This window comes from Hirundo rustica, chromosome 20, assembly GCF_015227805.2.
Source record: "Hirundo rustica isolate bHirRus1 chromosome 20, bHirRus1.pri.v3, whole genome shotgun sequence".
NCBI classification, from domain to species: Eukaryota; Metazoa; Chordata; class Aves; order Passeriformes; family Hirundinidae; genus Hirundo; species Hirundo rustica.
Window position 1 is genome coordinate 5,814,879 of NC_053469.1, and position 27,480 is coordinate 5,842,358.

The window sequence follows — 27,480 nt, forward strand, 5'->3', positions numbered from 1 at the left end:
GATTCAGTGATTCTGTGTGAGTGACCCCAAGACCCCCTGAGCCCACATGCCAGCAGAGCCGCGGTGCCGAGGTGTCTCTGAAGCACCAAATGTAACTACCTCGGCTACGGCCATTGAGGTACAATTGTGTCCTGCCACACCCAATGTCACCTGCAGCCCCTCCGCCGTCGGGCCCGGAAAGGCACTACAACTCCCGGCATGTCCCTCGGCAGCAAGACTACAACTCCCGGCGTTGCCCCTCGGCGGCACGACTACAGCTCCCGGCGTGCTCTGTGGCGGGGAGGAACTCCAATTCTCCGGTGTGGCGGGAGCGCCGAGCCCTCAGCCCTGGCCGAGCGGGTCCCGCCGAGCGCGGGCCGCAGCCCGCCCCGCCACCCGCCGCCGCGGGCCCTGCCCAGGAGGTAGGAGCCAGTTCCCCGCGGCCCTTCCCCTCCCGGGCCGTGTCCCCGTCGAGGCGGCGGTACCCTGACTCTGCGCCCTTTGCTTTGCAGGGTCTCGGCCGGCGGCCGGCGGAGCGGCACGGCCGGGTTCAGGGCACCGGTGAGTCCTGCGCGGGGCTGCCCCGGAGCCGCTCGCACGTTCGCGGGGGCTCAGCCCGGTCGGTGGGGAGTGTTATCCCTTGAGGGTGAAAGTGCTCGTTCCCCGGGTTAGTGCCGACAGTTTGCGCTCTGTCGTGCTGGGAGTTTTCCTAAAAAGCACATTGTGATTTTTAATTATTTATTTTCACTTCACACTAGCTCTAGAAAGTGCCGTAGGATGTAATAAGGAGCAGGCTAACGTTATCGACAGTGATCCATATTTTAGTTGAATCCCCCCTCCCTGCCCTGGGGATTTTTTTTTTCCTTTTCTATTTTCTCCTGTTTTATCCAGTGACACACACACTATTTTCCAATTAGCGCTCCAGCAATGTAGCATCTTATCCAGAGTTGAATTCCTCTTACGTGTCTTCTGTGTTCTACAGATCCCGTCCCCAAAGTCCTTCCAGCCTAATGGAGCCAGTGAAGAAGTCCTGAGGTGTGAAATCGAAGAGCTGAAACAGAAAGACCTTGCTCTAGACCAGGAAATTGCACAATTATTGTCCGAGTATGTCCTTGGCAAGCCTTAATTATTTTTGTTTTTAAAACAAAATGTGTTCCAGGAACTGGAGCTGAGAGCTGACCCTCTCTGATGCCATTGTTGGCATGGTGCAATGTTGGTTGCAGTGCTGTTGTAAGTCATGGTACTTGTTAGAGACAAGAGGGAATTCTTTCCACTTTATGTGGTAAAGCAAAACAAGTTTTACTAGGAGCTTGCATAAGAGGATTTTTGCTTTAGCCTGGGTGTTCCTGAGGTAATTATGTGTTTACTGGGAACAGATAATTTTAGCCATTTGTTATTTGTTTTGAAGGGCTGATATTTTCTCAGGTGAGTGTAGTGCATAGGATGAAGATGGTAGAACAGCAAAGGCTGTTCCAGAATCCTTTCTCGTTTATCCTCAAGGATAAACAGATCCTCTATCAACAGGACAAGAGGAAATGGCCTCAGGCTGTGCCAGGGGAACTTCAGGTTGGACACCAGGCGGAATTCCTTTGCTGAAAGGGTGATTGAACATTGGAATGGGCTGGCCAGGGAGGTGATGAAGTCATGGTCCCTGGAGGCGTTCAAGAGTTGACTGGATATGGCACTCAGTGCTCTGGTTTAGTTAATATGGTGGTGCTTGGCCAAAGGTTGGATTGATGATCTTGGAGGTCTTTTCCATCCTAAATGAATTTATGATTCCTATTTTTTTTTTTCTCCTGTATACAGATTAGAGATACATATCAATGGAATTCACCACAGCCTACTCTTGTTTCTCCTTGATTCTGAAAACTTGGGTGAATTTGCTTTCTTGAGCTTATTTAGAGCTTTCAGGATTACAGCTTGCAGCAACTGCATTTTGTTGCATTCATTTTCTGCTTTTGAGGTGCCAGGTTTGGATATCTCCCACAGCAGCAGGAACCCCCCAGTCCCTCTGTGTCATTTGTGACCTTCCTGGTGTTATTTTACAGGGGCTACAGCCTGGAGGAACTGGACAAGCACATCTCTCTGCTCCATGAGTACAATGAAATCAAAGATGCTGGGCAGATGCTCCTGGGCAAGCTAGGTAAGGAAGGGAAAGCTGTTAAAGACCTTTTTAGTCAGTGTTCTCACACAGACACAGAAAGAAGCTGCTACCGTGGAGGCAAAGCTTGTGTTACAGATTCTTCACTTTAAAAAAAGTGTTTGGGCAAGCAGGGGGCACAGCTGCAAAACCTTGGGTTTCTTGTCTATGGAATGTGCTATGGGATAATTAGGGGAGGAAAACACCACGTCTCTGACTCATCTGATCTTTGTTTAATGAAAGCAATGCTGTTTCTTTATTTCCTAGCTGTGATCCGAGGGGTCACTACAAAACAGCTCTATCCTGAGTATGACCTGGAGCTCAGTGACTAGTCCTGAACCTGGAGACTGCCATGTCCTGCAAAAGTGACTGTCACTGGGCCGTTACATGTTGGTGTCAGCCTGGTTTAGATGAGAAACAAGGTGGAAAAGAAACCTTGGGAAAAGGGGTGTAAGATTTGAGAGAATTTCATGTACTACCTGATCAATAGGCCTTTTTTTTGTTAATTTTTTTTAAAGGTTGTAGCTCAGGTTGATGTTGAGCCTCTTCTGTGTAGCCTTTGATTCCCTGCAGTATCCAAGGGCTGTTTGGTTACTGAATGGATAGAGGAAGTGAGGACATACAAATGTGCAATGTAATAGCTGCTTGGAAAGGAAAACCCTTGGAAGAAGGCAGAAATGGTGGTGGTTTGGGGGTTTCATTTTGTTTTATCAACAAATCCAGAGAAGTCTGGGTGTTCTGCATTTTTGTCTTTACCTGCTCTGGTATCTGGAGGTTTTGTATCATTTCTGTAGTAAATGGCAAAAAGTAAAGTTGTATTGAAGTGTCCACTCTGAATAAAGCAACCTTCACATCTGTCAGTAATTCACGTTAAGAGCCCATAAAACATCGCAGGAACCTGGGAACAAATTCTAAAACTATATAGAGACAACTATAACATGAGTTATTCATATGTTTTCTCCAGGAATGTGCAGGTGCAGAATCACTTTTCTCTGCTCTAAGTGCAGAGTCATGGTGGGAGTGAGCACTGTCCTGGACAGTGGATGACATTGGGAGCACGAGTGTTTCAATGTCAGCAGTAGGGCTGAGGGTGACTGCACAGACTAAATTTGGCTGCTTTGGGCACTTGAAAGTGATGAAGTGCTCTGCTGACTGCAGATGTACTGTACCTTTCTCACTCAGGCTTGATGTCGTTCTGCCCATTTTTACTTTCTAGGACCGAGACAGTAAGTTTCCCCTGTGGTGTCCAGTTAGGCCCATGCTACAGTCTGCTTGTTACTTCAAAGTTTGAATCAAATTAATCTGTCTTCATCGTGATTGGAAGCCAGAAACTAGGCATTAGGCTGCTGCTGAGAGCAGATAATTGGTTTTGCACTCCTGCTTCTGGATGTGGCACAGAAACATCACTAATAAGTGTCGTGTTTTGCCTCAAAAGCTGTGGGGAGTGGTCTAAAGCAGAGGGACAGAGTGAGCCCATATATTCCATGATTCATCCAAGTAAGTCTCTGCTGATGTGCAGCTGTGCAGAATATTTCCTGTGGCCAGACCAGACTGGACTCTCAGGGGGATGTTCACACCCCTCCCCACCACATACCCCTCTGCCAAGTGTGGAACACTCGTGTTTTGGAGTAGTTTTAAGGGCAGGAAAAAAGTCACAAGGCAACAAGAACTGGGAAATGCAAACTTTGTTACTAAAGTTGCTGTTTTGGCTGGTATTTCCTGTGTAGAGGGACTGGTTCAACCTGGAGTGTTCCAACAAAATGCTCCTCTGTTAGTGACACACGCAACTGGAAATTGGTTTTGCAACAGGAAGTCTATATGGAAATTCTTCAGTTTGTGTGAGATGTGAGCTGAGGCCATGAAGTATAGTCCATTACCAAAGTTACTGAAGGTTGTTCAAGGAGTGAGAAGTCCATGTTTTCTTGCCACTATGTAGGAGCACTGGGGTTAAACTTGCAGCTGTAGCTGTGCAAGTGTCCTGCTTGAGGCTGCAGGGATGGGTATACACTTCAGGTAGTACTGGGCAGGTGCCCAGGGAAGGTCCCCTGATCCCAATCCCTTGTCCATGGAGGATGAGAACACCCACGGAACAACACAAGGACAGGGCCTGGTGTCCTTGGGGAATCCCTGCTGCTGGCTCTGCCAGGTGGTGGCAGCTGTGTTCCACAGCTGTTCTGGCTGCTCTGTGCAGCCCAGAGGAACACAGAATTGAAAGATTCCAGGGACTAAGTTAAGGATTCCTGGGATGCTTCAGGACAGGACTGCACGCTGCCACTGAGGTACTTCATCATGGTCCCTGTGACTGCCCCTCCCAGAGTTACTCTTGTATCTTTATGGCTGTCACCTGGAGGATGAAATATGCTGGCCTTTGGCCAAGTCCAGGAGAGGAACAGAACAAATCTTCTGCTTTCCAAAAATAAATCTCCAAACTCACTAAGTATATAACTGGAAAACCATACAGTGTAATAATGGCAAGTGTAATTCCAGATTTTAAATATAAATTTAGAAAGTGTGTTTCTGCAAAGTCAGACCCAGCTATAATCAGCTAACAGAGACCAAATGGTATCACAAAGTTTACAGTTTCACCAAAGGGCAGGACCTGCTGTCTGCAAGGAGCTGCTGCTACTGAGGATACCAGAGAGCATTGAATAACCTTGGCTCCTCAAGAAAAAAAGAGTAAAATAAAGTAGCACTTGCTGGGTTTTTTATGGATCAATGTACATGGATGAGTAGTGAGCCAAGATCCAACCTCTACCCTATCGGGTCATTTTCTGTTTTATTTTTTGTGTATCCTGTGCATTAGTCCCCATTACAAGCCACTTTTCACCACATGCCTACTCTGGATAAAGCCATTTCCTTGCATTGCTTTGGGTAAGCTGTGTTTTTTCCTGCACATCCCTCCTTTAGCCCAGTTTTGTGCTCTCATGTGTCTGAGAGCAGGGCTAATGGAAAGAAAATACTCCAGGAGAACACAGGGAAAATAAAATCCATACAGCAGATAAGTTGTGCTGCCAGCTGCAAGGAACAAATCTGTGCAGCCAAGGGAATACAGCTTTCTAAGACAATACTTCCTGCTGCTAAACAATTCGGGAAAGGGTTTTTATATCCCTTAGCAACCCAATGTTCTTAAAATCAACAGGAATTTTGGCACAGCTACCTCCTGTTAATGAACTGTTTGTGATGCTTTAAAAAAAAAAAGATACAGCCTGTCACTGGGAAAAAAAACCAAAAAAAAACCCAACCAAGCCTGTGATAAAAGTCATCTCAAGGAAAGGGTGGAAGTGAACTGCCATTAACCTCTTTCCTTCTGCTGTCCATCACGTTGCTGGCACATCGCCGCCGTATTGTGCTGCAGGGATTGCTGATGGACGTTCCTGCAGACCATGCTCAGCTGTGTCCCCATCCAGCTGATGAAGAGGACTGTTCCCCCCAGGTCCCAGTGTTTTCTCCAGCTCTGTCTCCACTTTGAGCTGACAGTTCCGAATCGCCTCCTGGATGCTCTGCAGGTTCCACTGGGTTCTCGGGAGAGCGTCGTCCACCGTGAAAACGCCGTCGCGTATTCTCCGCACTTGTGTGCACACAGCAGATGATTTCAGCTCCAGACCAATCTCATGAACCATCCTCCGGAGGAACTGCTGAGTCTCATGCAAGCAATGGATTTCTAGGAGGACAGAGACATTCCTTCAGAAAGCAAAGCTTTGACACAGGCCCTGACACTGTAAATCCAGACACCACTCGCAGTTACTGAAAGAACTGGTTTGGCAGAAGAGCACAGTATGATTTTCTGGAATACTGCAGGATGTTCCACACCCTTCCAAAGTGAATACTTTAGAAAACAAAGCTATAGATATAGAAGAGTAATGTAGAAGTTTAGGTATTTCAAATGAGACAAAAAGGCGCCTTTTTTAGTAAGACAAATAATTTGCAAGGGAAGGGGGACAAAAAACCTTTTAAACACTTAAAAAAACCCAGCACTGAAACGCATTACACTGAAACACTGAGCTAAGAAGAATTTCCCCCCAGGTATTCATGATGCAAATTTTCCAGCCTTGGGCTTAGATCTGAACTGGCAAGGAAAAAGCTATGAGCTGTCTGGATTTACCAGAGAAGAAATTCCCTCCAACTCATTTTGCATTAAACCATGAGTAAGAAAATGACGTTTACCAACTTATTTGCCATAATCTATACACACAGTTCCCCAGTACATTCTGTGCCAACCCTACCTAGCTGGAATTCTGGAAGTGCAAACTGGAGGCATCGGATTGCTGTGATTATCGGGGGGCTTTTTCCCATGGGGCGAATCAACCCTTTGACAGCCAGCTCGTATGCCTCTTGTGTTTTCATATCAATGTTAGAATACCTAGGGGAAAAAAAAAAAGAAAGAGAACAGCAGAGACATTCAGAACTTTCCAAAGAGATTCAAAATATGTCCATCCCCAATAAAACAGAAATGCAATTTTTATCCTTAAAACTATCCAGTGGGTTTTTGCATATATTTTAGCAGTGTATGTACTGTCAGTAGTGTAGCATAGTTTGGGAAGGAGGTACTTGGTCATGTCTACAAGTTATTTTGGTTAGCCCTAATATAGCAGATTAGTCCTAAACCAGCAGATTGGAGATTTTGGAATACAAGGACATTTAACTGCACCCTCTCACCACAGCAGAGAGCACTCAGAGTAACTCCTCTGTGCCCCTTGCTAGCACTCCAACCTCTACAGACTTCGATTATGGGAAACAAAATCCTCTCATTTGTTTGGAAGACCAGAAAATGGCAGTGGGATCAGCTCATTTCCCCGGTGGATACGCACATCAGCAGGGCCTTTTGGTTTGTCCCTTGAATGACAGCGAGAATCCGCTCCAGCTTCTCCCTTGTGATATGATCTGCAAATATTAAGGCAGAAACAAAGTCTCAATTATCCATGCAGAAACTGGAAAGTCTGAAAAGTGCCACTGAGGTATTGCTGTCCCTCGGGCAGGCAGTCACATTGAAAGGGGCTGATGAGAGGTGAGGGGTGGCCTTTGCAAAGTCACTTCCCCTGGCTCTACATGGAGCAGCACAGAGCTGGACTGCAAAGGGAAGAGTTATTTCGCTTAACTGATTCCCAATTGTTGATGCTCCAGTTTTCTTATCGTATGTTTTCATTCAATGAAATCTCCTAACTGCTATCTCCAAGTGTGATTCACAGGGAGATCTGGGTCCTGGCATTCATGCTGGCTTTGTAAATATTGTGGTTAGATTTAGAACAGGGGGACTATGACATCAACAAAGACTAGAAGATGCAAGATCTGGCTTTTGTCATTGTGCAGTTCACCTGATTTGCAGTTAATCTGCTGTTTGGTGTTCTGTTTAAAAAAAATCAAAACAACACCACATCAAATCAGTTTCTTACCAAATGTTGTCTTCTCTACTAAATTCCCTGTGTCTGAGAAGTCATCAGTGGCTTTACCAAAAAGCCCACCAACAGTATAAACCTGGAAGAAGGATAAAGAGTGTAATTTATCAAAAAATGCTCCAAGCAATTGAGCAACAGTATTTCACCATGCAGCTACTAGAAGTGCAGGCTATGAGAGTTTTGCACAAGAAGACAGCAGCATCCTCTGCTCAAAAGGCCACAAGTGGAAGCTCAAGTGAAGGATGAAACTCTGCACCCTGAAAAGCTCTCAAAAGCATTGGCAGGTTTAAGACTTGGTCTGGGGCACTGGGGCAGGATCAAGTGTATGACAGCACTCTGGGGCTCCGTGGCCCGTTCAGAGCCAGCACCTACCTTGGTCAGGTGGCAGTTGTACAGGTCAGTGAGCAGCTTGTTCCCGTGGCCGATGCCAAGCACTGAAACATAAAAAATGGGGAACCTGTTATTCAGCCTCACAAGAAGTCACCAATGTGCACTTACACAGCACTGAACTCTCACACCACTCCTGCCCCCTGGACAGGGCTGTATCTCCTTAGCAGTCATGTCTGAGCAGTGCAATTAGACCCCCAGGTTATTGTCTGACCAGAACCTTCCACCTGGGCACTCAGGGCAAATGCTCAGCAGTGCCAGCCACAGCAAAGCTGAGTCAGAGCAGACGTGGGGATCAGTGCCCTCAGCAAAACCCGGTGTGTCTCTCCCATCTGGCTCTGCCAGCGGCTTGCTCAGACACTTCTGTGTTTTAGCACTTGAGCCCCCAGTGGGGCTGTGAGATCCAGGGGCTGCTGCCGTGCGTTGGCCGTGCATCCACCCTTCTTCCCCGCATGGGAACCCATCACCTCGCAGACAGCAGGACGCGGTGCTGCTCGGGGACCAGACCCACCGAAGACTCCCGAGGCCTTCACATCCAGCCGGTGACCTGCTCCGATCTTCAGCTTCCTGAACCGCGGACCTCGGACTGTAACGGAGACAGCGATGGAGCCGGTCCGCAGCGCCTGCCCGGGGCTCCCACCGATCCCCGGTGTCCCCTGGCCCCCCTGTTCCCTTACCGAGAGGGTGGTCGGCCAGCACCGGCACCCTGGCAGGCACCAGCTCCACGGCCCCGCCGCCGCCCGGGGCCGGGGCCGGGGCCGGGGCCGGGGCCGGGGCCGGGGCCGGGGCCGGTAGGAATCGGATTCGCTGTCTCGGGGCGCGTCCCGGCGCCGCGTTCAGCTCTGAAAGAGAAGCGAGGGGCGGCTCAGGGGCGGCCGGCGAACCCCGGGCACGGGACGGGCCGCACCGGCAGCCCCTGGGGATGGCATGGCATGGGCCCGGGGGTCCCGCCGCCCGCGCTCACCGCGCAGCAGCCGCGTCTCCACCGCCTCCCGGACGCGGCCCCACGCCACCCCCGCCGGTTTGTACACGGCGAACAGCCCGGCCAGCCCTGCCGCCGCCATGCCCGGCCCGCCCCGCCCCGCCCCGCGCCGGCCGCTTCCGGGGCAGCGGCGGCAACGGCGCCGGGGATGCGGCCGCTGCTGCTGCTGCGGGCGGCGCGGGCCGGGGTCCCGCTGCTGCGGGGGGGTCCCGCTTGCCCAGGCAAGTGAATCCCACCGCAGCCCCTGGAGCGTCCGGGCCAGCCTCCCCGGGGCCGGTGCCTTACCCGCTGCTCCCCGCAGGCAGAGCCCGGCCGAGCCACAGCGAGCCGCGGGGCCGGGATGGACGCGGCGGGGAGGAGGAGGAGGAGGAGATGGAAGGGTGTCACCAGCTGTACCCCGGGCACATCCCCACCAGCCCGCTGCAGAAGGCGCTGCTGGCCGCCGGCTCCGCGGTCATGGCGCTCTATGACCCCTACAGACACGGTAAGGCCGGCGAGGGGAGCGCCTGCCACCTGCGTCCAGAAAATCCCGCTCCCTTGCCTCACGGAAGCTTCATAGGAGAGTTTGGGGCAAGCGCAGGAGGCTGTGAAAGAGAAGGCGTGAGGAAACGCAAACACACCCCAGTGTGACCCCTTGTGTTGCCAGCCAGACTGGTCTGTTCGTCCAGAGTCCCCCAGGCCTCATGCCTGCTCCTCCATCCCGTTCCCAGTAAGGATCATGTGGGTGACACCAGGGCAGAGGAGCCCTGAAGCTGAAGATCTGTGCTTTGTGGGGTCCCCACTTTGCCTCGGGCTTCCTGCCTGCTCCTGGTCAATAGCGTCATTGCCCTATTTCCTCGCCTGCCAACCAAGGATAGCTGGGTGTTGCGAAAACAGCTCTTGGGTCACTCTCTGGTCTCTCTTTCAGACATGGTGGCAGTCCTTGGGGAGACCACAGGCTGCCTGGCTCTGCCAAACCTGCGAGACAAGATGAGAAACCACCCTGAAGGTTACCGCATCCTCCAGTGCGTCCCTCCCCATCCCTCCCACCCTCGCAGCGTGGTTTGCGGTGGGGAGGCAGACACGAGGCCAAGCAGGTTCTTTGGCCCTGTGGAGGGAGAGCTTGGAAGCAGCACCAGTGTTTTGTTAACTCTAACCCTCCAGGCTGACTTTATTTTTAACGTTCACAGGAGCCCTGTGACACATCTAAGGGCAGGCACTACTTGCCTGTCTGTTCTGCTTCGCTGCTGGAACTGGCAGCTGCCAACACCATGAGATGCGGCAGCAGGCACAGGGGAGAAATCCATGGATGTGGATGCTGAGCAGTGATGAGAACACACTTCATCCATGGATTTCTTCCTTGTGCCTGCTGCTGCATTTTCTTGTATTGGAGACTTTGTCTCTGCTGGTCTGCCTCCTCCTTAGACATTTCCATATTTTTTTTCCTGGCTTAAGCCAAAATGAGGCCACTTCTCTTGTTTTCTTTTTTAAGACTCTGTCACTTCTGGTTCCACGTTTGCAAGGACTTGTTGAGTGCAGCAAGGCTGAGGACCAGGAGGGATTTCTCTTATTAACCAAGCTCTCACTGTATATCTGCTTGCCTTTTCCCTGTTCCCTGTCATGTGTCACACCTGCTGCTTGTGTCACATAGGAGCTTGAGAAAAGTTGCCTTTTGCCATATGTTTGTGCAGACCAGCCTCATCCCAGCTTGGGAAGTGACTTGGTAAAACATCCAGAACACTGGGATGGGGCTGAATCCCAGCAGAACTGCCCAGGGAGAGGGCTGGGAAGGGACATACCCACCTGCTCCTTGCCCTGTGGCATTGCAGGGATTTGCAGGGGTCTGAATTGGGAACACAGGTGTTTTTGTTTTTATCCCCCAAGCTGCCGAAGTCCCTTTGACAATAAATACATAAGGAAATATCTGCAGCCAGTGAAACTGGTGCCAGTGCTGCTTATCTCCCTGGCACCTCCACTCTAAGAGCTGAGCAGCTCCTGGATCCACCAAAGGGCTTTTATCATGGGAAGAGTTTACCCTGTGAATGGTAATAAAAGGGTTTTTGTTTACTTCCAAGGCTGTGAGGCACCTGTTTGCCAGCAACCTGTAGAGGAGACCTTTCTCTGTGTGGCTGCCATGTGGCTGGTGGCGAAAGCCTGAGTAGGATTAAAATTAAACCTGTCTTTAGAACAAATTCTTTCTCCTCTTTGAGGTTGTTCCTTTGAAGCTCTGGCTGCTTTGCAAGGGCACTAAATTTCTCTGCTCTGCAGGGCTGGCTCTTGCTGGGGGCTGTGCCTGGCTGGCAGCCCACACAGCAGCAGCGTTTCAGTGCAGAGGACACCAGTGTTTTTCCCACCAGAGTTGTTACAAGTGTACAGGATAAAGGCCCTTTTATTGCCAAGGCTTCAGGTAGATCCTTTAAGCAATTTGTGTCCCAGCCTCCACAACAGAAGTGCAGACAGTGCTGTGCCTGCAGTGAGCAGTTAGGATCTGCACAGCGTAAATAGCAAGGGCGGGCAGAGGCAGGGATGGGGGTTTCCAAGGGCTCCTTCTCTCCAGGACCTGCTGCTGTGGTTCTCACTGGGAGTCTCACTGACCTGTGTTTGGTTCCAGGGAACGGCCTCGCATCCGTCTCTCCACTCTGGACATGGCCAGGCTGCAGGGGCTGCCGGATGGCTCACTGGGCCGGGAGTATGTCCGCTTCTTGGAGGACAATGTGAGTGTGGGCTTTCATGGGGTGCAGATTTCTGTGGCTGATCCCTGTGCTGGGAGCACAGGGTGAGATTGGAGCCACAGAGCTGAGCTGGACCTCTTTGGACTTGCAGAAGGTTTCTCCAGACACCCGTATGCCGGCCAAGTTTGTTGATGATGAAGAGCTGGCATATGTGATTCAGCGGTACCGGGAAGTCCATGACCTGATGCACACCCTCCTGGGCATGCCAACCAACATGCTGGGTGAGCAGCAGCGGGCTCAGGGAGCTGCACTGCCAAACCCACCCACTGTGCTCAGCTGCCTCCTAGAAACAAAGCAGGCTGGGCCAGCTGGGCTCCCTGATCCTCAGCCCGGGTCAGTGTGTGGGGATTTTGGATCATCACTGTCCTACATCACTGGCTCTGGTGACCAAGAGGTCATGAGATGTCTGTCACCTTTTCCCTGCTCTGGGAGATGATGCTCTGCCCAAGCCCTGGGTACAGGAAGCCGCTGGATGGGTGGTTTCTGCCTGGAGGGAGGGTGGCATGGAGGGTGGGATGTGTTGCAAGCTCTGTGTGAAGGCAGAAGGGAATTCCTGGTCGCTCCTTATCTGCACATCTCTGTGTCCTCTGCCCTCATTTTGTGTCTGATTCAATTGCAAGTCACAGGTACAGCCCTGTGGGTGCCTGTGGGAGGCAGCATGACTGGTGTCCCAGGCAGGCTTTGCCTGAGTCCAGGCAGTTTTGTGAAAGGCCTGTGCTGGGAGACCAGGAGAGCCACACAGAGCATCAGGCTGGTGTCTGCAGGGAGTTGGAGTGCCTGGGACGTGTTCCCCAAGCTCCCTGGGCTTGTGGGATGCCATCCCTCTGGGGTGGGTGAGTGGTGTGTGACAAGGCCCATCCTGGCACAGTATGAGGCCATGGCCAGGCTTAGGAAGCATTCCCAAGTATCCATCCTCGGGAAGGGCAGATGTACAGCCCGTGCTGAGGAGTCACACAGCCCTGGCTGGCCCTTGATCGGGGTGCTCAGTCTGCTCACAAGCTCCCTGCTCGCTCCCAGGTGAGGTAGTGGTGAAGTGGTTCGAAGCCATCCAGACAGGGCTGCCCATGTGTGTCCTGGGAGCAGCGTTCGGCCCCGTCCGGCTCAGCACGCGGTGAGTGCCCACTCTGCCCTGGCTACACCCAGCCTGTGTGGTGCTTTCCCCTGTCCACTGGGAACAGAGAGGACACTGCTGGTTTGCAGGGGGGAGTCAGTCACAGATCCCTCTGTGAGCCTACTGCTGTCCCCAAGTCCCAAGGAAGCGGTGACAGCTTTGCCTTGTCACTAAAGCACTACCTGATGCTTAATGTGCCTTCAACACCAGCTCCCCTGTGCCAGGCAGGAGCGATCTCCAGGCCTTGGATGGGCATGTGTTGAGGGCCAGCAGCTGGCAGCTGTTCCCTGCCCCAGCACATCAGTTTTGGTGGCCCAGCAGCTGCAGAACCTGAGTTCTGGCCTTGTGTTAGTGCTGACTGTAACCTTCCTGCCACACCATCCTCTTCTTTGCCTCAGTTTCCCCTGTGAGTTAAGCAGAGGGGATGCCAGAAAGTTAGAATACATGGGACACATGGGCTTAGCGTCAGCCTACAGTGGGGACTTGGAGAAGGAAATGAACAAAATATAGATAACAAAACTGCCACCACCTGTATCGTTTGTTCCAGAAAGCTGCAGGTGCTGGCCACCGAGCTGGTTCCCTGGGCAATTCGGAGCGGGCTCAATGCCAGCTGTGTCCTGAACGTCTACTACGAGCAGCGCTGGGAGCAGCCAGTGGAGTCCCTGCGGGAGGAGCTCGGCATCTTCCCTCCCCCGGCCGTTCGGGTGTGAGCGCTCCTGTTGGGAAGAGCCCAGGGGATCCCTGCTGGCAGCCAGCAGCCGGCCCTAGCCGCACTCTGTATCCTCCTGCTCTGCCCGGGAGCACAGCGTGGCTGTAGCTCTTCCACCACGGACTCGAGGGCTGTGTTTTCTCCTGCCAAGAGCTGGCACCAACCTGTCGGTAGAGGCCAACTGGCACCTCCCTGTGCTGTGACAAAAACTCGACCTTTTTTGCTCTTTGTGATTTTGGTCAGATGTGCCTTTGCCAGCTGGTCTGGCTGCTCAGGTCTCCCAGCAGCAGCATTCCGGTACTGACGCTCCCAAATGCTTGGATGGGGAGGGAGCACACTGCAGCAAACTGATGCCTTGGCCTTCTGCAGCTCTGGGGCTGTGCAGGTAAATCCTTCCTCCCACCCTTCCCATCCTGGCAAGATCGAGGCTTCAGATCTTGGGGCTGCCCTGGACTGGAGCTAAACCCCTGATTTCCAGAGGAGCGCAGGGGCAGGTTTGGTGTGTGTAGTGGTGAAATCCCGTTTTGTACTGGTGCCTAACTGGTCTCCTGTTGGGTCATATTGGATGTGCCTCACTTCCTGCCTCAGTGACCAGGCAGTGTGTGATTGTGCGCCCACGGGGCAGGCAGGGAAATACCTTTGGATATTTTCTCTCCTGGATTGGCTGCTCTGAAAGCTGATCCCAGTCTGGTGTGTCTCCCTGTAGTCCCTCCCCATCAAAAATGATGAAATCCACATGATTGTGCTGGCTGTTCAGTAGGAATCATCCCTTCCTTGGGCAACAAAATGACACAGCTAGGGCTGTGGGACTGAATCCAGTGAGTGCAGAAGCAGTGGCTGCTGGTGCTGTGTCTGGGAGCTGATTGCTGTCTGGATTAATTAAACTGCTCCAGACTGCCAGCAGCCAGGGAGCAGAGTTGCTGGATGTGATGGCAAAGAGCCACAAGGCCAGGGGCTCTTTGTTCACGTGTGTTTGCTCTTGGAATTCCTTCTTGTTTAATAAAATCCACACTGGGGCTTGTAGTTCATTACCCTGTCCTTTTGCCACATCTCCCCTCCTGAGATGGAGATCTGATGGTGAAACCTCACCTCTTTTTGGCTCCAGCAGGTATTCTTCCTGCCCCTCAGACTCCTTTTTCTAACTTCTCCCTGCATCAGCCACCCCACGAGCCAGACTTTGGGTTTTTCTCCAAATCCTCCCTTGGCCCCCAGAGTTATTTCAAGCAGATACTAAAAGACAGCATATAAATACGTCCTTTAGCTGCCAGTAAAACACAGTGTGGGGGTTGTCCTAGTGCAGTGGTCGAGATGAAAGAAACATTTGCCTCAAAAATGACCCAGAAACGTCAGAGCCTTGGGGTGGATAAACGAAAGGGCAGCAAAGATTTGCTTTTTGGAACCGTGAGCAGCAGTCAAGGAAACGTGGGAAATTATGGCCGTGAGAAAGGGTTTTTCTGCATTTTGGGTTGTTTAATGAGGGCTTGAAGTGTCCGCGCTGTCAGTGTTGGTGGGGCCGCCCTCGTGCAGCCACGTGTGGCTCAGCGGGCTGGTGCCAGCGCTACGGAAATGGCACATCATGTAATTTTAAACGGCATCTGCTCAGCCGGATAAAGTAACAGTCTCTGTGGCGCCTGTTCCTGCAGCCATCGCTTGAGGAGCCTGTGGAAAGAGGGCGGCAGAGGGTGATTTGGGGAGGGCAGACGCCAGCCACGTGAAAACGCTTTTTTTGGAGAGGATATATTCGCTGTGGGCAAGCGGCGGCTCCACCATGCCCGTACCGCGGGGAATCGCTAACAGTAACCCCTCAAATGCCGGGACGGATGCCTAGGTAGGCTCCCCGGTTTTTGCCTAGGGCCGGGTTTTTCCCCGGTGCCCGGGCCCCCCCTGACCCCGCTCCCAAAACGGATCTCCCCCTCCGCGCCCTCCCGAGGACGGGCGGACTCTGCGCGGCGGCAGCGTCCGGGGGCGGCCGCGGCTCCCCCCGGCCCGACGCGGCCGCGGAGCCCGGAGAGCGATCGCCGCGCCCCGGCGGCAAAATGCGACTCTGGTGGGACTCGAACCCACAACCTTTGAATGACTCCCGTCACACGCTAGAAGTCCAATGCGCTATCCATTGCGCCACAGAGCCCTCGCTCTGGCGCGCCGCCCTCACCGCCTCTTCCCCGCGCCCCGTCCGCCCCGCTCGCGCCACCGCTCGCCGGCACCGCGTCCGTCACCGGGGGCCGGGCCGGTGCACCGGGCGGGACTACAGCTCCCGGCGGCCCGCGCTGCCCGCCCCTCCCCGCCCCTGCCGCAGAATCGGGCGGGCCCCGCTCCCGGTGCAGGTGGCCGGGCCGCAGCGGACGCCCCGGAGTCCGGTAAGAGCGTGGCACCATCCTCCCCATCCCGGTCCCTCAGCTCCCGGCGCCGCCGCGGCGGCCGCGCTCCCTTCCCCGCGGGCGGCCCCGCGGGCTCCCCAGCAGGCGCCGCGGCCCTGCGGGCGGCACCGGGGTCCCTCCGCCCCGCCGGTCTCCGCATGAGGTACCGGGCCTCCCCGTGGGGCACCGTGGCGAGCGCCGGGATCCCTCAGTCGCCCGGCCTCCTCACGAGCGCGCCGCGGGCCCTCACCCCGCCGAGAGCGGCTGTGCCCGGGCGGTTCCGGGGCCTGGCCGGGGTTGGGTGGCGGGGCCCGGCTGCATCCCGGTGCGAGGCCCTCCCGGTCTTTCTGCCTCGTGTGATGGGGCTGGGGCAGCGCTGCTCGACCTCCCTGCTGGGGCACTCAGGAGGTTGAGACGGGGGTCCCTGCCCGGGGCAGGTGGGGGACAGGTGCCTCCCAGGTGCCATTAGCGCTGAGGTTTCTCACAGCCCGGCCGCCTGCCCGTTGTCCCCCTTGTGACCGGCTCCCCGGGCCCTCCTCGGGCTCGGTGCTCCCCGGGTGGATCCCCTGCTGGCTGTGAGCTACAGGCAGGGCTTTGCTTTCTCTGTGCTGATGCAGCTGGACAAGACCTGAATCTGTAACGCAGGGCTGGAGGTCTCTGGCAGCGACACACCGGGTATCTCACGGGAATCTCTCCCCGGTTATCTCCGCAGGAGGCACCGGGATGCCGGAGTGAGGTGGAGATATGAGCAGAGGATAAAAGGGGCTTGCCTGAGCGTGCCTTGCCTTCAAGCGGGAGATTAAGCACTTTGCTGCCCACACAGAGTGGGCCTCCCCCGCTGCTGCCTTGCCACATCTGGCTGGTGTGAGGCTGTAACAGAGGGCCCAGGTCCCAGCTGAGGCACAGTAGTTTGATGGTGATCTAAAAGTTGCTCTGTTTAGTGCAGAGGGAGCCTCCCGGGCAAAAACACTGCGAGCCCTGGCCTGCTAAAAGGCAGAGGGACAGTGCTGTGGGACATCATGTCTGTGAGGTAGGTGTTTGGTGGAGGGTGTTCAGAGGTCACTGGCACAAGGGGGAAGGAATCTCAGGGTAAGGGCTATGTGTGGGAAAGTGTCTCCAGGTGTCCCCCTGGAAGTGGCATCTTGTGCATTGATGCATCCCAGCCTGCTGCTGCTGGCACAGCTCAGAGGTGGGACAGCCAAGGAACAAGACGTGTTAGGGCACAGTGACCATGTGGCACTGCCTTGGCTCCCACCCTGCCAGTGTCTGGTATCAAATCCACAGAAGCTCCTTGGAGCTGGGGGGACTGCACAGAGCAGAGGGAAAGCCACAGGTGCAGCTCCCAGCCCCACCAATTGTAGAAGAGCCCATGCAGGGCTTCCAGCTTCAGAACAGTGAATCAATTTTCAAGAGGGAAATGATGCAAGTGTTTCCTTCCTCTCTGGCCTGTGTCCATGCCAGGAAAGGCCAGTTTTATCTAGGAGCTGTGAGGGTCACATCTCCTTCATTTTCCTCCTCCTAATGCTGTTGCCTGTAAAGAGCCATTGCTAGATCACCATCTCTGAGTCTCAGAGCCACTTCTGGGGTGTGTCTGGGATGGGGACAGAGATGCTGTTTTGGAGGGACAAGTACCAGAGACAGAGTCACTGTCCTCAGGGAATCGGGCAGAGGCCTGGGCACTCCTGGCAGCAGTGACAGCTCTTGTTCTGCCCCCTCCAGCCTGGCCTCATCCCTGACCTGCTCTGACAGTGTCTCCAGCCTAGCCAGACCAGGAAACGGCCCGCCAACGTGAGGGCTTGCAAACACAAGCAGAGCTCAAAGAACTGAGTTTCCTGTCCCTGATCCTGTCTGAGCTGTGTTGCAGAGCACGTGAAGCTGTGCTCTTCCAACAGCTGTGATGGCTGTCCTGGAGCCAGGCATGCAGGAGAGCTCATGCTTCGGGCCTGGGGTACTCTGGATTTCGAGGGTGGAGGGATTCTGGGGTAGAGTGGAGGCTTCCAATCATCTGTATGAGGTCTCCTGCCATGACTTTTCCCACACATCCATGGGAGTGACTTTATCCTGCGTCTCACGTTGCTGGGGCGTGGCCAGACCCCTGGCTGGTGTGCAGGATGTGGCTCCCCAGGTGGGAATGGCCAGGCTCTCAGCTTGCACCAAGCACTGCCGAGCTGATGGCTCAATTGGAGGCCATCTCCAAGGTCAGGTAAAGTTACATCTCTGGGAGCTCTGGGCTGCTGGGTTACATCCTCACAGCCAGAAGTACTGATGACTCAGGGACCTCATCCAGGAAATTGGGGGCTGCTCAGGCATCCCACGCCCAAGGGATTGTTATCACCAGGTCCAGTGTGCGTGGGCTGATGGCCGTGGTTCCTCTCTCCCCGCAGGCCATGATGCTGCGTTTGGCTGCTTTTGCAGCTGTGCTGCTGTTCCTCAGGGTCACTCTGGAACTGTCCTGGGCCCAGGCTATCCCTGCTCTCTTCATCTTCTACCTGGCATCCGGTGGATGGGACTTCTTCCTCGTATTCCTCAAGACATTACCAAGGGATGTCACGTACGTGTCCTGGCTGGGATGGCCCAACCATCCACCCCCGGCCCTCTGCTCTGCCTTGGTGTGTGTGTATGTGTGAGCACAGCCCCTCCCTGCCCCCTTGCACTGCCTGCGTTTCTGCTGGCACCTGGCCTGGCTGAAAGGAGATCTCCCTCTGCCATGACCGCGTGACTCCAAACTCTTAGGCAAACTTTTCCCAAGGATAGATTTCAGCTGAGCTCAAAGTTTATTGACTCTCTCCTTGTACTTCACCCTGTTCCTAAATCCGTTGGCTTGTACCAGGCCCCTGTGCAAGGTCCATTCTGAGCTGGTATCAGGCTGTGCCAGCTCCTGGCAAGGATTGGTGGGGGAGGGAGTGGTGGTAACTCTTGGAGAGCACCCAAGGCTCAAAAATGCCCCTTTGATCGGGGACATCCCTGTCTGCAGACTTCCAAAACACACCTCTCCCTGGCCTCCATCAGTCCCTGGCTATGAGTGTCTTTGCAGATCAGTTCTGCCTGTGTGCACACTGCTCAAGGGAGCACACAGAGCTGCCCTAGAGTGGGGTCCGGTGTAAGTGCTGGGCTGTTGCAGCTCCTCGGAAGGTCCTTGTGCTGTGGTCCTTGGCTTTGCTGGATGAAGTGGTTTTGCAGGGGTCACTGAGCATCTGCCCTCTTGCTCCCCTTCCTTTGGCAGCACGGGGCTGGTCCTGTTGCGGGTGAAGTGGCAGGTATGGAGGCACATGAGGGAGAAGAACACAATCCCCAAGATCTTCCAGAAGACCGCGAGGAAGTATCCAGAGAAGACAGCACTGATCTTCCAAGGGACAGGCGAGAGCTGGACTTTCCGTCAGCTGGACGAGTACTCCAACCAGGTGGCCAATTTCTTCTACGGCCAAGGCTTCCGCTCGGGTGACGTGGTGGCACTTTTCATGGAGTCCCGCAATCAGTACGTGGGGCTGTGGCTCGGCCTGGCCAAGATCGGGGTGGAGACGGCCCTCGTGAATTCCCACCTGCGCTTGGAGGCCTTGCTGCACTGCATCACCATCTCCAGCTCCAAAGCTGTGGTTTTTGGGGTGGAAATGATGGAAGGTGAGAGGCTGGTAGATGTTTTGGGCGTGCTTTGGACTGGAGGGAGGTGTGTCTAGTCAGTGGGTTCAGTTTTCCTTTCCTGCCCACCACAGAACAGAGATCTATCTGGAAGAGAGTGGACAGTTGAATCATCCAGGAATTAGATTGGGGTTGGTTTTTTTGTTGTTGTTGATTCCTTTGGACTCTGGGCAGGATCTGGAGTGCAGTGCTCTCTGCCTCCCAAGCAGGTCAGCCTGGGTATGAGGATCCTTCCTTGTGTTTCTCGGGTCCATTCCCAGCATGGAGACCTGGGTTGGGCTGGGCCTGCCCCACTGCATGGGAGGAGCCTCCCCCTGCTCTCCATGGCTGTTGCGACATTCCTGCAGCACCTTGGCTCCAGTTCCTTGTGTATTTCAGCCCACACCTCTGAAGTTGAGGGTGTCAACAGACCTCTTGGCACCAAAGAGGTTTTGGATGGGGAAAGGTGGAAAACAGGATCTTCTGGTCCCTAAAGAGGTCTGGGCTGTGTCCCCAGCATCTGTTAATCGTGGGAACAACATCTGCTTGGGATGGCTGGGAGCCCTTTGGGGACTCTGCCCAGCACAGTGGGGGTACTGCTACCTGGGGCAGGGTGTTCTTCAGACTGTCTGGGAGGACAGGGGGTCTCTGTGCTGTAGCCACCCTGCCACTTTTCTCCAGCTCCCCTCTTTACTTTCTCAGCAATGCAGGAAGTGCAGCCCTCGCTGGATAAATCCATCCATCTCTTCTGGTCTGGGGAAGAAAATCCTAAATCCATGCTTCCTGGTGCAAAGCACCTGGACCCCCTCCTGCAGACGGCCCAGCGACACCAGCCAGCTCCCCCTAATAAGGGCTTTCTTGGTATGTGGTCAGCTCTTGGGGCCAGACAAGTGGTGGTGATTTTGAGGGTCAGCTGGCTACAGCTCTGACAAGACTGCTGGGGATGCTGATGGCAAGGGGTGTTTGGGATGGATTTTGCTCCAGTGTTGGAAGCCCAGCCCTATATGGAGCAGTATCCTGTCATACCCTCCATGTGTCCAACAAACCCGGGGTGATCCCAGCATGTTCTTGGAGCTGTTACATGAGAGTTTTGACTCAGCTGGCATGAGAAGAGTGTTTAAATTTTGCTTGTCCTCCTCTCCTGGTTTGGCCAGCTCCTAGATTGGGAATGTGACCCTGTCTCCTTATTGCTCCCCAGACAAACTCTTCTACATCTACACCTCTGGCACAACGGGGCTGCCCAAGGCTGCCATTGTGGTGAACTGCCGGTAAGGCTGTGGACAGGGGCTCAGGGAGGATGGGGCTGAGCTCTGCACAGCACCCCTGACCCTGCTCCTGACATGCCTCTTCACCCTCCCCTCAGATACTTCCGCATGTCCAGCTTGGTTTTTTACGGTTTTCGGATGAGGTCTGATGACGTGATGTACGACTGCCTTCCGCTCTACCATGCTGCAGGTAACGTGTGCCATACACAGCCTGGCATCCTGGGTCTGACTCTTCCCTCTGCCAAGCCCAGGGCTCAGGCTGGAGGCTGCTGTGGCTGTGATCTCCATGTCAAGGAGGATGAGACTGCTGCTTGCAGTGTGTGACTGTGGCTTTTTCTGCTTTTTGCCCTGGAAACCAAAAAATCGATCTGGCTGATCTTCGGAGCAGGGTGTGCATAGGAAGGGCATTCTCCTACCCTGGTTTTGGAATACCTGTTCCTTATTGCTGCTCCCTGTGGAAAGTAAGGGAGAAAAGTCTAGGGGAAAGGGAAGCAGTGCCTGCTTGGCTGACTGAGACATGCTGGGATGTTCAGGTGCGAAGTGCTGCCCTACATGTTACTGCCATGTGTCTCCTCCCTTGTGCCCATGGTCCTGGGGGCTTTGGCTGGGTGAACCCCCACTACTGTGAGCCAGCCATGGCCTCTGCCTTGCCCTGCCAGTTCTTTCCTCAGGTGGGCTGGAGGTGTTTGGGGACTGAGGGCTTTCCTGGCTGCCTCTTTGCAGGGAACATCGTGGGGATCGGGCAGTGCCTGCTGCAGGGCATGACGGTTGTCATCCGCAAGAAGTTCTCGGCCTCACACTTCTGGGAGGACTGTGTGAAATACAACTGCACGGTGAGGCTGTGGGGCAAGGGGCCAGTGGGGAGTGGGCAGTGAAGTCTGGGAGTCTGTGCCATGCTGGGGAGAGCACAGCTGCTGGAGGTAGGGGATGCCTGGACTGGTTCTGTCTGTCCAAACCACCTTTGGGTGGTGGGGCTGTGTCCTTCCCACCTGGGCTGGTAACTAACTCCATTCCAGCATTAGCCAGGAGATAGTGGATGGGTTTCACAGCCTGGAGAGGTGGGTTAACCAGGGAAGGACAGGCTGGATGAATTAGCAGAACTTCTCTTTATTACTGCGGCCTCTTTAGCAAACTTTGGGTGTGTTGTACCGCTCTTTCCTGCCCTGAAGAAACCCCAGACAACCCAGGGCCTGGTAGAGGGGTCCTAGCGAGTCTCTCCTCTGTGTTGCTCCCAGATTGTGCAGTACATCGGGGAGATCTGCCGCTACCTGCTGAACCAGCCATACCAGGACACGGAGCGGCAGCACCGGGTGCGCATGGCCGTGGGCAATGGGCTGCGGGCCTCCATCTGGAGGGAGTTCATGGCCCGCTTTGGCATACCCCAGGTGGCCGAGTTCTACGGGGCCACCGAGTGCAACTGCAGCCTGGGAAACTTTGATGGCAACGTAAGGCCCCACAACCCTCCCTCGTGTCCCAAAGGGTGACAGCTGGCCTGGGCAGGGTTGGAAACCCAGATGGGCTGTTTGCTTCTTGGCACGGGTTGCCATCCACCCAGAGGGGTTTTGGCTGTTGTGTGGTGCTGGGAGTGTGTGAGCAGCGTGTTCAGGTGGGACAAATGTCCTTGCTACCCACAGCTCTGAGCTCTTTGTGTTCTAGGTTGGGTCATGCGGCTTCAACAGCAGGATCCTACCAGGTGTGTACCCCATTGGTTTGGTGAAGGTGGATGAAGACACTATGGAGCTGATCCGGGGACCAGATGGTGTCTGTATCAGCTGCAAACCAGGTGAGGACAACCGCAGGGATAAAATCTCCTCAGCCCTGTGTGTGTGTGTTTCACGATACCTCAGGATAATTTCCCTGGATTTTTCTCTGCTCAGTTAAACCACACCAACCCCATTAGACACCCTTTTTGCTTGGGGGCATGGGGGCGGTGGTGTTTCCCCCCTTCATCCCCTCTTCTCACTGCAGGGGAACCAGGGCAGCTGGTGGGTCGCATTGTCAGGAGCAATCCCCTGCAGCACTTCGATGGCTACCTGAATCAGTCTGCCACCAACAAGAAAATTGCCAGGGACGTGTTTACAAAAGGGGACGCTGCCTATCTCACAGGTGAGGCCAGCAGGACCCCTCTGTCTGCTGGGAGTGGAGGAGAAAGGCACCTGTGTAGGAGTGGGGACTCTCCCACGGTAGCGGCACTGCCCTGAGATGCTCCAGGGTTGCTCCTTGCCGACACCTCATTCTGTTGCCTATTCATTGCTTTCCGACAGGGGATGTCCTGGTGATGGACAAATATGGCTACATGTACTTCCGAGACCGCACTGGGGACACGTTCCGATGGAAGGGGGAGAACGTCTCCACCACGGAGGTGGAGGGAACGCTGAGCCGCATCCTCAACCTGACGGACGTGGTGGTTTATGGTGTGGAGATCCCAGGTAGCTGAGAGGGAAGTGGACAATCAGGACAAGGCAGGCAGGCCTCCAACACTTGAGTGTGAACAAGTCCTGCATGTCCAGACTGATGTGTCCTTTGACAAGAGGGTAGACTGAGGCTCCCTGTGGGCAAGCTGGGAAGAGACCACAAGGTGTGTGGCTTGCAGGAACCAGAGGGTTTCCTCACTCTCTCAAGCTTTGGTCTGATTCTGGCTGGTTTGTAAGGACCCTGTGTCCTCTCTGGCCATGACTGTGACCGCAGGGTGTCACTGGTAACCCTGGCCACAGGGTGGTGACACAGCAGTGACACAGCTGCACATGCCAGCGCTTCAGTACAAAGCAGGGTCTTGTTGGTGCAGGGCAGAGGGGAGATGATGCTACAGGGACAGTGTGTCTGAGTGCTCTTCATTCTCTGCCTCTTAGGGATTGAAGGGAGGGCAGGAATGGCAGCCATCGCCGACCCAGAGAACTCTTGTGACCTAGAAGACTTTTCCAGCAAGCTGAAAAAGGCCCTGCCACTGTATGCACGTCCCGTCTTCCTGCGGTTCCTGCATGAAGTCTCCAAGACAAGTGAGCCATGGCATGCATGCTCACACTGGACATGGAGCTGGGGGAGCCTGGGAGGGGAAAACCTGGTTTCAGAGGTCAGTCTGTAGGGTGGGGGTGGACTCCCTCTGCCCAACAGAGACCGTGGCCAGTTCCTCAGGTGGTTTTAAGGCATGGGGACACAAGGCTCTGTCTGGAACACCACAGGTGTGGTGGGGATGGAAGTGTGTGTGGCCAGTGAATCCTTAGTCCTTCTTCTCTCCCCATTCCAGGCACTTACAAGTTCCAGAAGGTAGAGCTGCGGAAGCAGGGCTTTGACCCCACGCTGGTGAAGGACAGGCTGTATTTTCTGGACTCCAGGCAAGGCTGTTACCTGCCACTGGACCAGGCAGCGTTCAGCAGAATCCAGTCAGGAGACCAGAAGCTGTAACTGGTGGGGCTCAAGCAAGGCACCTCCCAAACCCTGATGGGGAGAGGGGGCAGGGCAGGCACCGGGGAAGGAAATGTTTGTGGAGTGATGTAAAAGGCACACTAGATCTTTTATTTGACAAGTTTTACAGATAAGGGTTTGGGGGGAACACAGAGGGGATTGGGGGGAGGGGGATGGTCACATACCAAAGCATTGTCTCATTATGGCTTTATTTTCTATTTGGTACAGTGGTGGTGGTCCCATGCCATGGGAGGGGCAGGGCCCTGGCCAATTGAGGAGAGTTTGGGTGTCCCTGCCGCTCCACTTCGCTTCTCCTGTCTTTCCCTGCCTTTTCTTGCCTGCAGCAACCCTTCCTTGTGAAGGCCATGAAGGGTCCAGTGCTGGGCTCTTCCCCACTCCTCTACCAAGCAGCCAGCTCCTCCTTGGCACAGGGACCCAGCTGGCAGAGGGAAGGAGGGTGCCCGGCACGACCCTTTCCCTCTGCTGAGCTGGTGTTGTGTGTCTGCTGTGAATCAGGGGAGCAGGGTAGTGTTGGGCTCAGGAGGGGGACAGGAATGTGTTTCTGCCATGCCTTTCTCTCTCCTGGGGATGACATTTCTATTTTTCACAATCACACGCACATTATATTAAATATATATATGTGTGTGTGTGTGTATATATATATATATGTAATACATGCTGACTTTTTTTTTTTTCCCCCAATCTTAATTTATTGTCTGTACTTTTGAATGTGTCCCGGGTTTGTGCAGTAGGTGGAGGGATAGGCCAGACCTGTCCTCTCCTGGAGAATCCTTTTCTCTCACAGGGAGGTGGGATGCTCATCTGGGACTGATTCTCCTCTTCCAGCGTGGGTGCAACTGTAAATGTCCTTGTGGCCTTGCTCCATGGTGGAGGACATGAGCAAATCCCACTATCTTGTGGACACTTCTCTGGGTCTTTTAGGTCCTTCTTTTGTGGATGCAGCATTGTTTTGTGGACCTTCTTCCTTGCAGAAAACAAGTAGGAGAGTGGGAAGAAGAGCTGAGCTTGCCTTTGCTTAGATGTACTCAGGAGGTAACTTGCCTGGGGAGAGAACATCCTCTGGAGGGTGGCCTCTGTGAGAGCCTGACTTCATGTGCTCTGCATCCCTTCCCAAAAGAGCCCTCCCTGTCTCCAGCACCAGAGCAGGGCCCTGAACTGAAACGTCCATGTGAAACAGCTGACTTGTGCTATGTGAATTCCCCATGTTGTGTCTGACATGAAACAGCCTCAGCCACGATATTCAATTCCAGTCCTCAGAAAACATGCAGAAATTTCTCTTCCAGAGAAAACTCTGGGTTGGGTGGTTTTTTGGTTTTTTGTTTTTTGGGTGGTTTTTTTTTTTAATAATCTGGTTTTATGCTTTTAGCAGGATTACTCCTTAAAGCAACATCTGTCTTTTGTGAGGGCAGGGTGTGTCTGCTCTTCTAGCTGTGCTTCCACACCAACGTACCTGCCTGCCCCAGTCCGTCCCAGTCTCACAATTAAACAAAAGTATGGGTCTATGCTGGTGTTTCCTACCTCTTCCTTGTACAGTCCTGCTCTGTGAGGGAAGGTGGGGGGACTGTGCTGGTTTGGGAACTGCCACTCCAGAGCATCACCTCCCTATTGTGCATTTTGGCTCATCTTAGAGCAGGAGGAACAAGCCCCTTGCTGCTGGGTTTAATGATTGTGTGAACACAACATGTTGATCAGACCCTCCCCGGTTTCCTCCACTAACTCTCTGCACCCCATTTTTCCTTGTTCTGTCCTCAGCATTGCCATCCCAGTTTGTTCTGGCCCAGTTCTCCCTGTTTGCTCTGGGACATGTGGCTCTTCCACTCCTCTCCTGTTCTCTGTTTCCTCTTCCTGCTGCTTCTCTCTGTGTTTGTCCATGCTGAACTTCCCAGCTCATTTCTGCCCTTGCAGACAAGTTTTTTGGTAACCATTCCATTTCCCTTGCTGCCAGAACCATCTTTTAGACCTTCTGCATCCAGTCCTGGTGAACAGGAGAACCTGCCTCCTTGGTATGGGGCTGCCAGGGATAAGTGTCTTCCATGAGCCTGAGTGAAATGTGTTGCCTGGTGAATGACACCGTAAGAAAAGTGTTGGAAATCTGCATCCTTTATATACCAACTTCACCTTTGAACATGTTCAAATACGTGTCTTCTCCAGCATCTCTAAGCTGAAAGCTTTAATTTTAGTTTTCCAGTCCCCTGGACACTCACGAGCCTCTGTCCCAAAGCAGCCAGTGGAAAACAGACGTCACCCCTCCAGCGAGGCAGCATCCGAGGGGTTCAGCCCTCAAACAGCGTGGTTTTACCCGGGGGGTCCTATTTAGGGGCGGGGGAGCTGCTGCAGGGGTGCAGCAGCAGTGTCTCCGCAGGTGCTCTGCTCTCACTTGCGCGCCCTGTTCCGCTCGCAGCCGCCGGAGGAGGGCAGGCTGGGCTCGGCAAACGCCTCCCCTCGGGGGGACACGCTCCCGGGGCTTTCACAGCCCTGGTGTGGTGCCCAGAGCCCTGGCAGTGTGGGGTGTTGGAGCAGGGTGGGTGCCTGAGGTGGAGAGGAAGTTTCGGATACAGATAATGGCAATGCCAGGCACTGGTGTCCACTGTGCTCGGGAGGCTGTGCCTGACGGACACTTGGGCAGCAGCCAGGTCACCGAGATGTGTTTGGCAGGTGGTGGGCAGGGACCTGATCCACCCGGCCTCATCCAGCCTTCTGCTAAAGGCAGTGAGGAAAAGCCTGGCCTCCCTGAAGTCAGATCTTGGGGCGGTCACCTGGAGATGGGCTTGGAGTAGTAGAGGAGGATACACTACTCCCTCCCTGGAGGAGATGGCTGTGCTGAAAAAAGAGGGGTTGGAGGGTAAAACTCGGCACTGTGCTTCTGTCTGAGAGCATGGTAGGTTAAAAAAGCCTAGCAAGGAAATTATGCATTCAGGAAATTATGCCTGCTAAACACAGACACAAATAGCTTTGGAAGCTTATGGAAGTATAGCTGTTACTTGTTTGCAAGTGAGCCCATACAAATGGAGACTGGCTTGCACTGTTGGGTTCTGGGGATGGATGGGAATTAGAGGCCTGTGAGAGGAGCAGGATGTAGCCCTTGCTGGTGCCAACACAAGTCAGGAGCTGTGCCCTGGCTGGAGCATAGCCAGGAGCTCACCCTGGATTTTGGGCCAGCTGTGAGGAGGGGGAGCTGCACAATGCAGGCAAGAGGAGCAGGATGAGGCCCCACCGAGGTGAGAGCTCCTGCCAAGGGGAGATGGAAGGTGCTGAGCCACTGGGAAAGAGCTCAGCAGAGATCATGGAGGGCTCTGGTACACAGCCCATCGATAGAGGAGACGTGCAGGGCTGCGCCAGAGGCCTGGGGCGTGCACGTGCCACTCACATCTCTGTGCCAGAGGATTTCCCAGGGAGAGGGGAGCCCCA

At 54.2% G+C, this 27,480-nt stretch overlaps 4 protein-coding genes and 1 non-coding gene across 5 annotated transcripts; 3 read left to right on the top strand and 2 right to left on the bottom strand.

The window, feature by feature from the left end:
- The first annotated feature begins 198 nt into the window (after positions 1-198).
- On the top strand, positions 199-2,931 carry SWI5 (SWI5 homologous recombination repair protein). Its single transcript, XM_058423165.1, has 5 exons — positions 199-401; positions 492-540; positions 962-1,083; positions 2,028-2,122; positions 2,387-2,931. Exons 1-5 carry the CDS (start codon positions 199-201, stop codon positions 2,449-2,451), a joined length of 534 nt encoding a protein of 177 aa, XP_058279148.1. The 3' UTR covers positions 2,452-2,931.
- A 1,949-nt stretch (positions 2,932-4,880) lies between these two features.
- TRUB2 (TruB pseudouridine synthase family member 2) lies at positions 4,881-8,993 on the bottom strand. Its single transcript, XM_040083190.2, has 8 exons — positions 8,864-8,993; positions 8,577-8,741; positions 8,411-8,485; positions 7,885-7,946; positions 7,510-7,591; positions 6,928-7,000; positions 6,343-6,479; positions 4,881-5,780 (listed from the first exon to the last, which is right to left on the bottom strand). The coding sequence occupies exons 1-8, from the start codon at positions 8,961-8,963 to the stop codon at positions 5,437-5,439; spliced, it is 1,038 nt and encodes a 345-aa protein (XP_039939124.1). The 5' UTR covers positions 8,964-8,993; the 3' UTR covers positions 4,881-5,436.
- Positions 8,994-9,029: 36 nt separating this feature from the next.
- COQ4 (coenzyme Q4) lies at positions 9,030-14,440 on the top strand. Its single transcript, XM_058423164.1, has 7 exons — positions 9,030-9,106; positions 9,187-9,365; positions 9,789-9,885; positions 11,472-11,574; positions 11,684-11,813; positions 12,610-12,703; positions 13,251-14,440. Exons 1-7 carry the CDS (start codon positions 9,030-9,032, stop codon positions 13,411-13,413), a joined length of 843 nt encoding a protein of 280 aa, XP_058279147.1. The 3' UTR covers positions 13,414-14,440.
- A 1,011-nt stretch (positions 14,441-15,451) lies between these two features.
- Positions 15,452-15,540, bottom strand: TRNAR-UCU (transfer RNA arginine (anticodon UCU)). The gene is given in 2 exon segments: positions 15,452-15,487; positions 15,504-15,540. It is a non-coding gene; the product is annotated as a tRNA-Arg (tRNA).
- A 150-nt stretch (positions 15,541-15,690) lies between these two features.
- SLC27A4 (solute carrier family 27 member 4) lies at positions 15,691-25,574 on the top strand. Its single transcript, XM_040083483.1, has 13 exons — positions 15,691-15,769; positions 18,154-18,320; positions 18,993-19,387; positions 20,087-20,245; positions 20,583-20,652; positions 20,748-20,839; positions 21,373-21,482; positions 21,885-22,094; positions 22,306-22,432; positions 22,618-22,755; positions 22,914-23,078; positions 23,499-23,645; positions 23,894-25,574. Exons 2-13 carry the CDS (start codon positions 18,157-18,159, stop codon positions 24,049-24,051), a joined length of 1,935 nt encoding a protein of 644 aa, XP_039939417.1. The 5' UTR covers positions 15,691-15,769; positions 18,154-18,156; the 3' UTR covers positions 24,052-25,574.
- The last annotated feature ends 1,906 nt before the right edge of the window (positions 25,575-27,480 follow it).

Excerpts from the sequence above, each read along its gene's own strand:
- SWI5 (XM_058423165.1), top strand. The coding sequence starts at position 199 with ATGTCCCTCGGCAGCAAGACTACAACTCCCGGCGTTGCCCCTCGGCGG. Across the intron at positions 402-491 it reads CCGCGGGCCCTGCCCAGGAG|GGTCTCGGCCGGCGGCCGGC; the intron begins GTAGGAGCCAGT and ends TTTGCTTTGCAG. Across the intron at positions 541-961 it reads CGGCCGGGTTCAGGGCACCG|ATCCCGTCCCCAAAGTCCTT; the intron begins GTGAGTCCTGCG and ends TGTGTTCTACAG.
- TRUB2 (XM_040083190.2), bottom strand. The coding sequence starts at position 8,963 with ATGGCGGCGGCAGGGCTGGCCGGGCTGTTCGCCGTGTACAAACCGGCG. Across the intron at positions 7,947-8,410 it reads GAAGGCCTCGGGAGTCTTCG|TGCTTGGCATCGGCCACGGG; the intron begins GTGGGTCTGGTC and ends TTTATGTTTCAG. Across the intron at positions 7,001-7,509 it reads AGTAGAGAAGACAACATTTG|ATCATATCACAAGGGAGAAG; the intron begins GTAAGAAACTGA and ends TAATATTTGCAG.
- COQ4 (XM_058423164.1), top strand. The coding sequence starts at position 9,030 with ATGCGGCCGCTGCTGCTGCTGCGGGCGGCGCGGGCCGGGGTCCCGCTG. Across the intron at positions 9,107-9,186 it reads GGTCCCGCTTGCCCAGGCAA|AGCCCGGCCGAGCCACAGCG; the intron begins GTGAATCCCACC and ends CCCCGCAGGCAG. Across the intron at positions 12,704-13,250 it reads CCCGTCCGGCTCAGCACGCG|AAAGCTGCAGGTGCTGGCCA; the intron begins GTGAGTGCCCAC and ends CGTTTGTTCCAG.
- SLC27A4 (XM_040083483.1), top strand. The coding sequence starts at position 18,157 with ATGATGCTGCGTTTGGCTGCTTTTGCAGCTGTGCTGCTGTTCCTCAGG. Across the intron at positions 22,095-22,305 it reads TGGGAAACTTTGATGGCAAC|GTTGGGTCATGCGGCTTCAA; the intron begins GTAAGGCCCCAC and ends TTTGTGTTCTAG. Across the intron at positions 23,079-23,498 it reads TTATGGTGTGGAGATCCCAG|GGATTGAAGGGAGGGCAGGA; the intron begins GTAGCTGAGAGG and ends TCTGCCTCTTAG.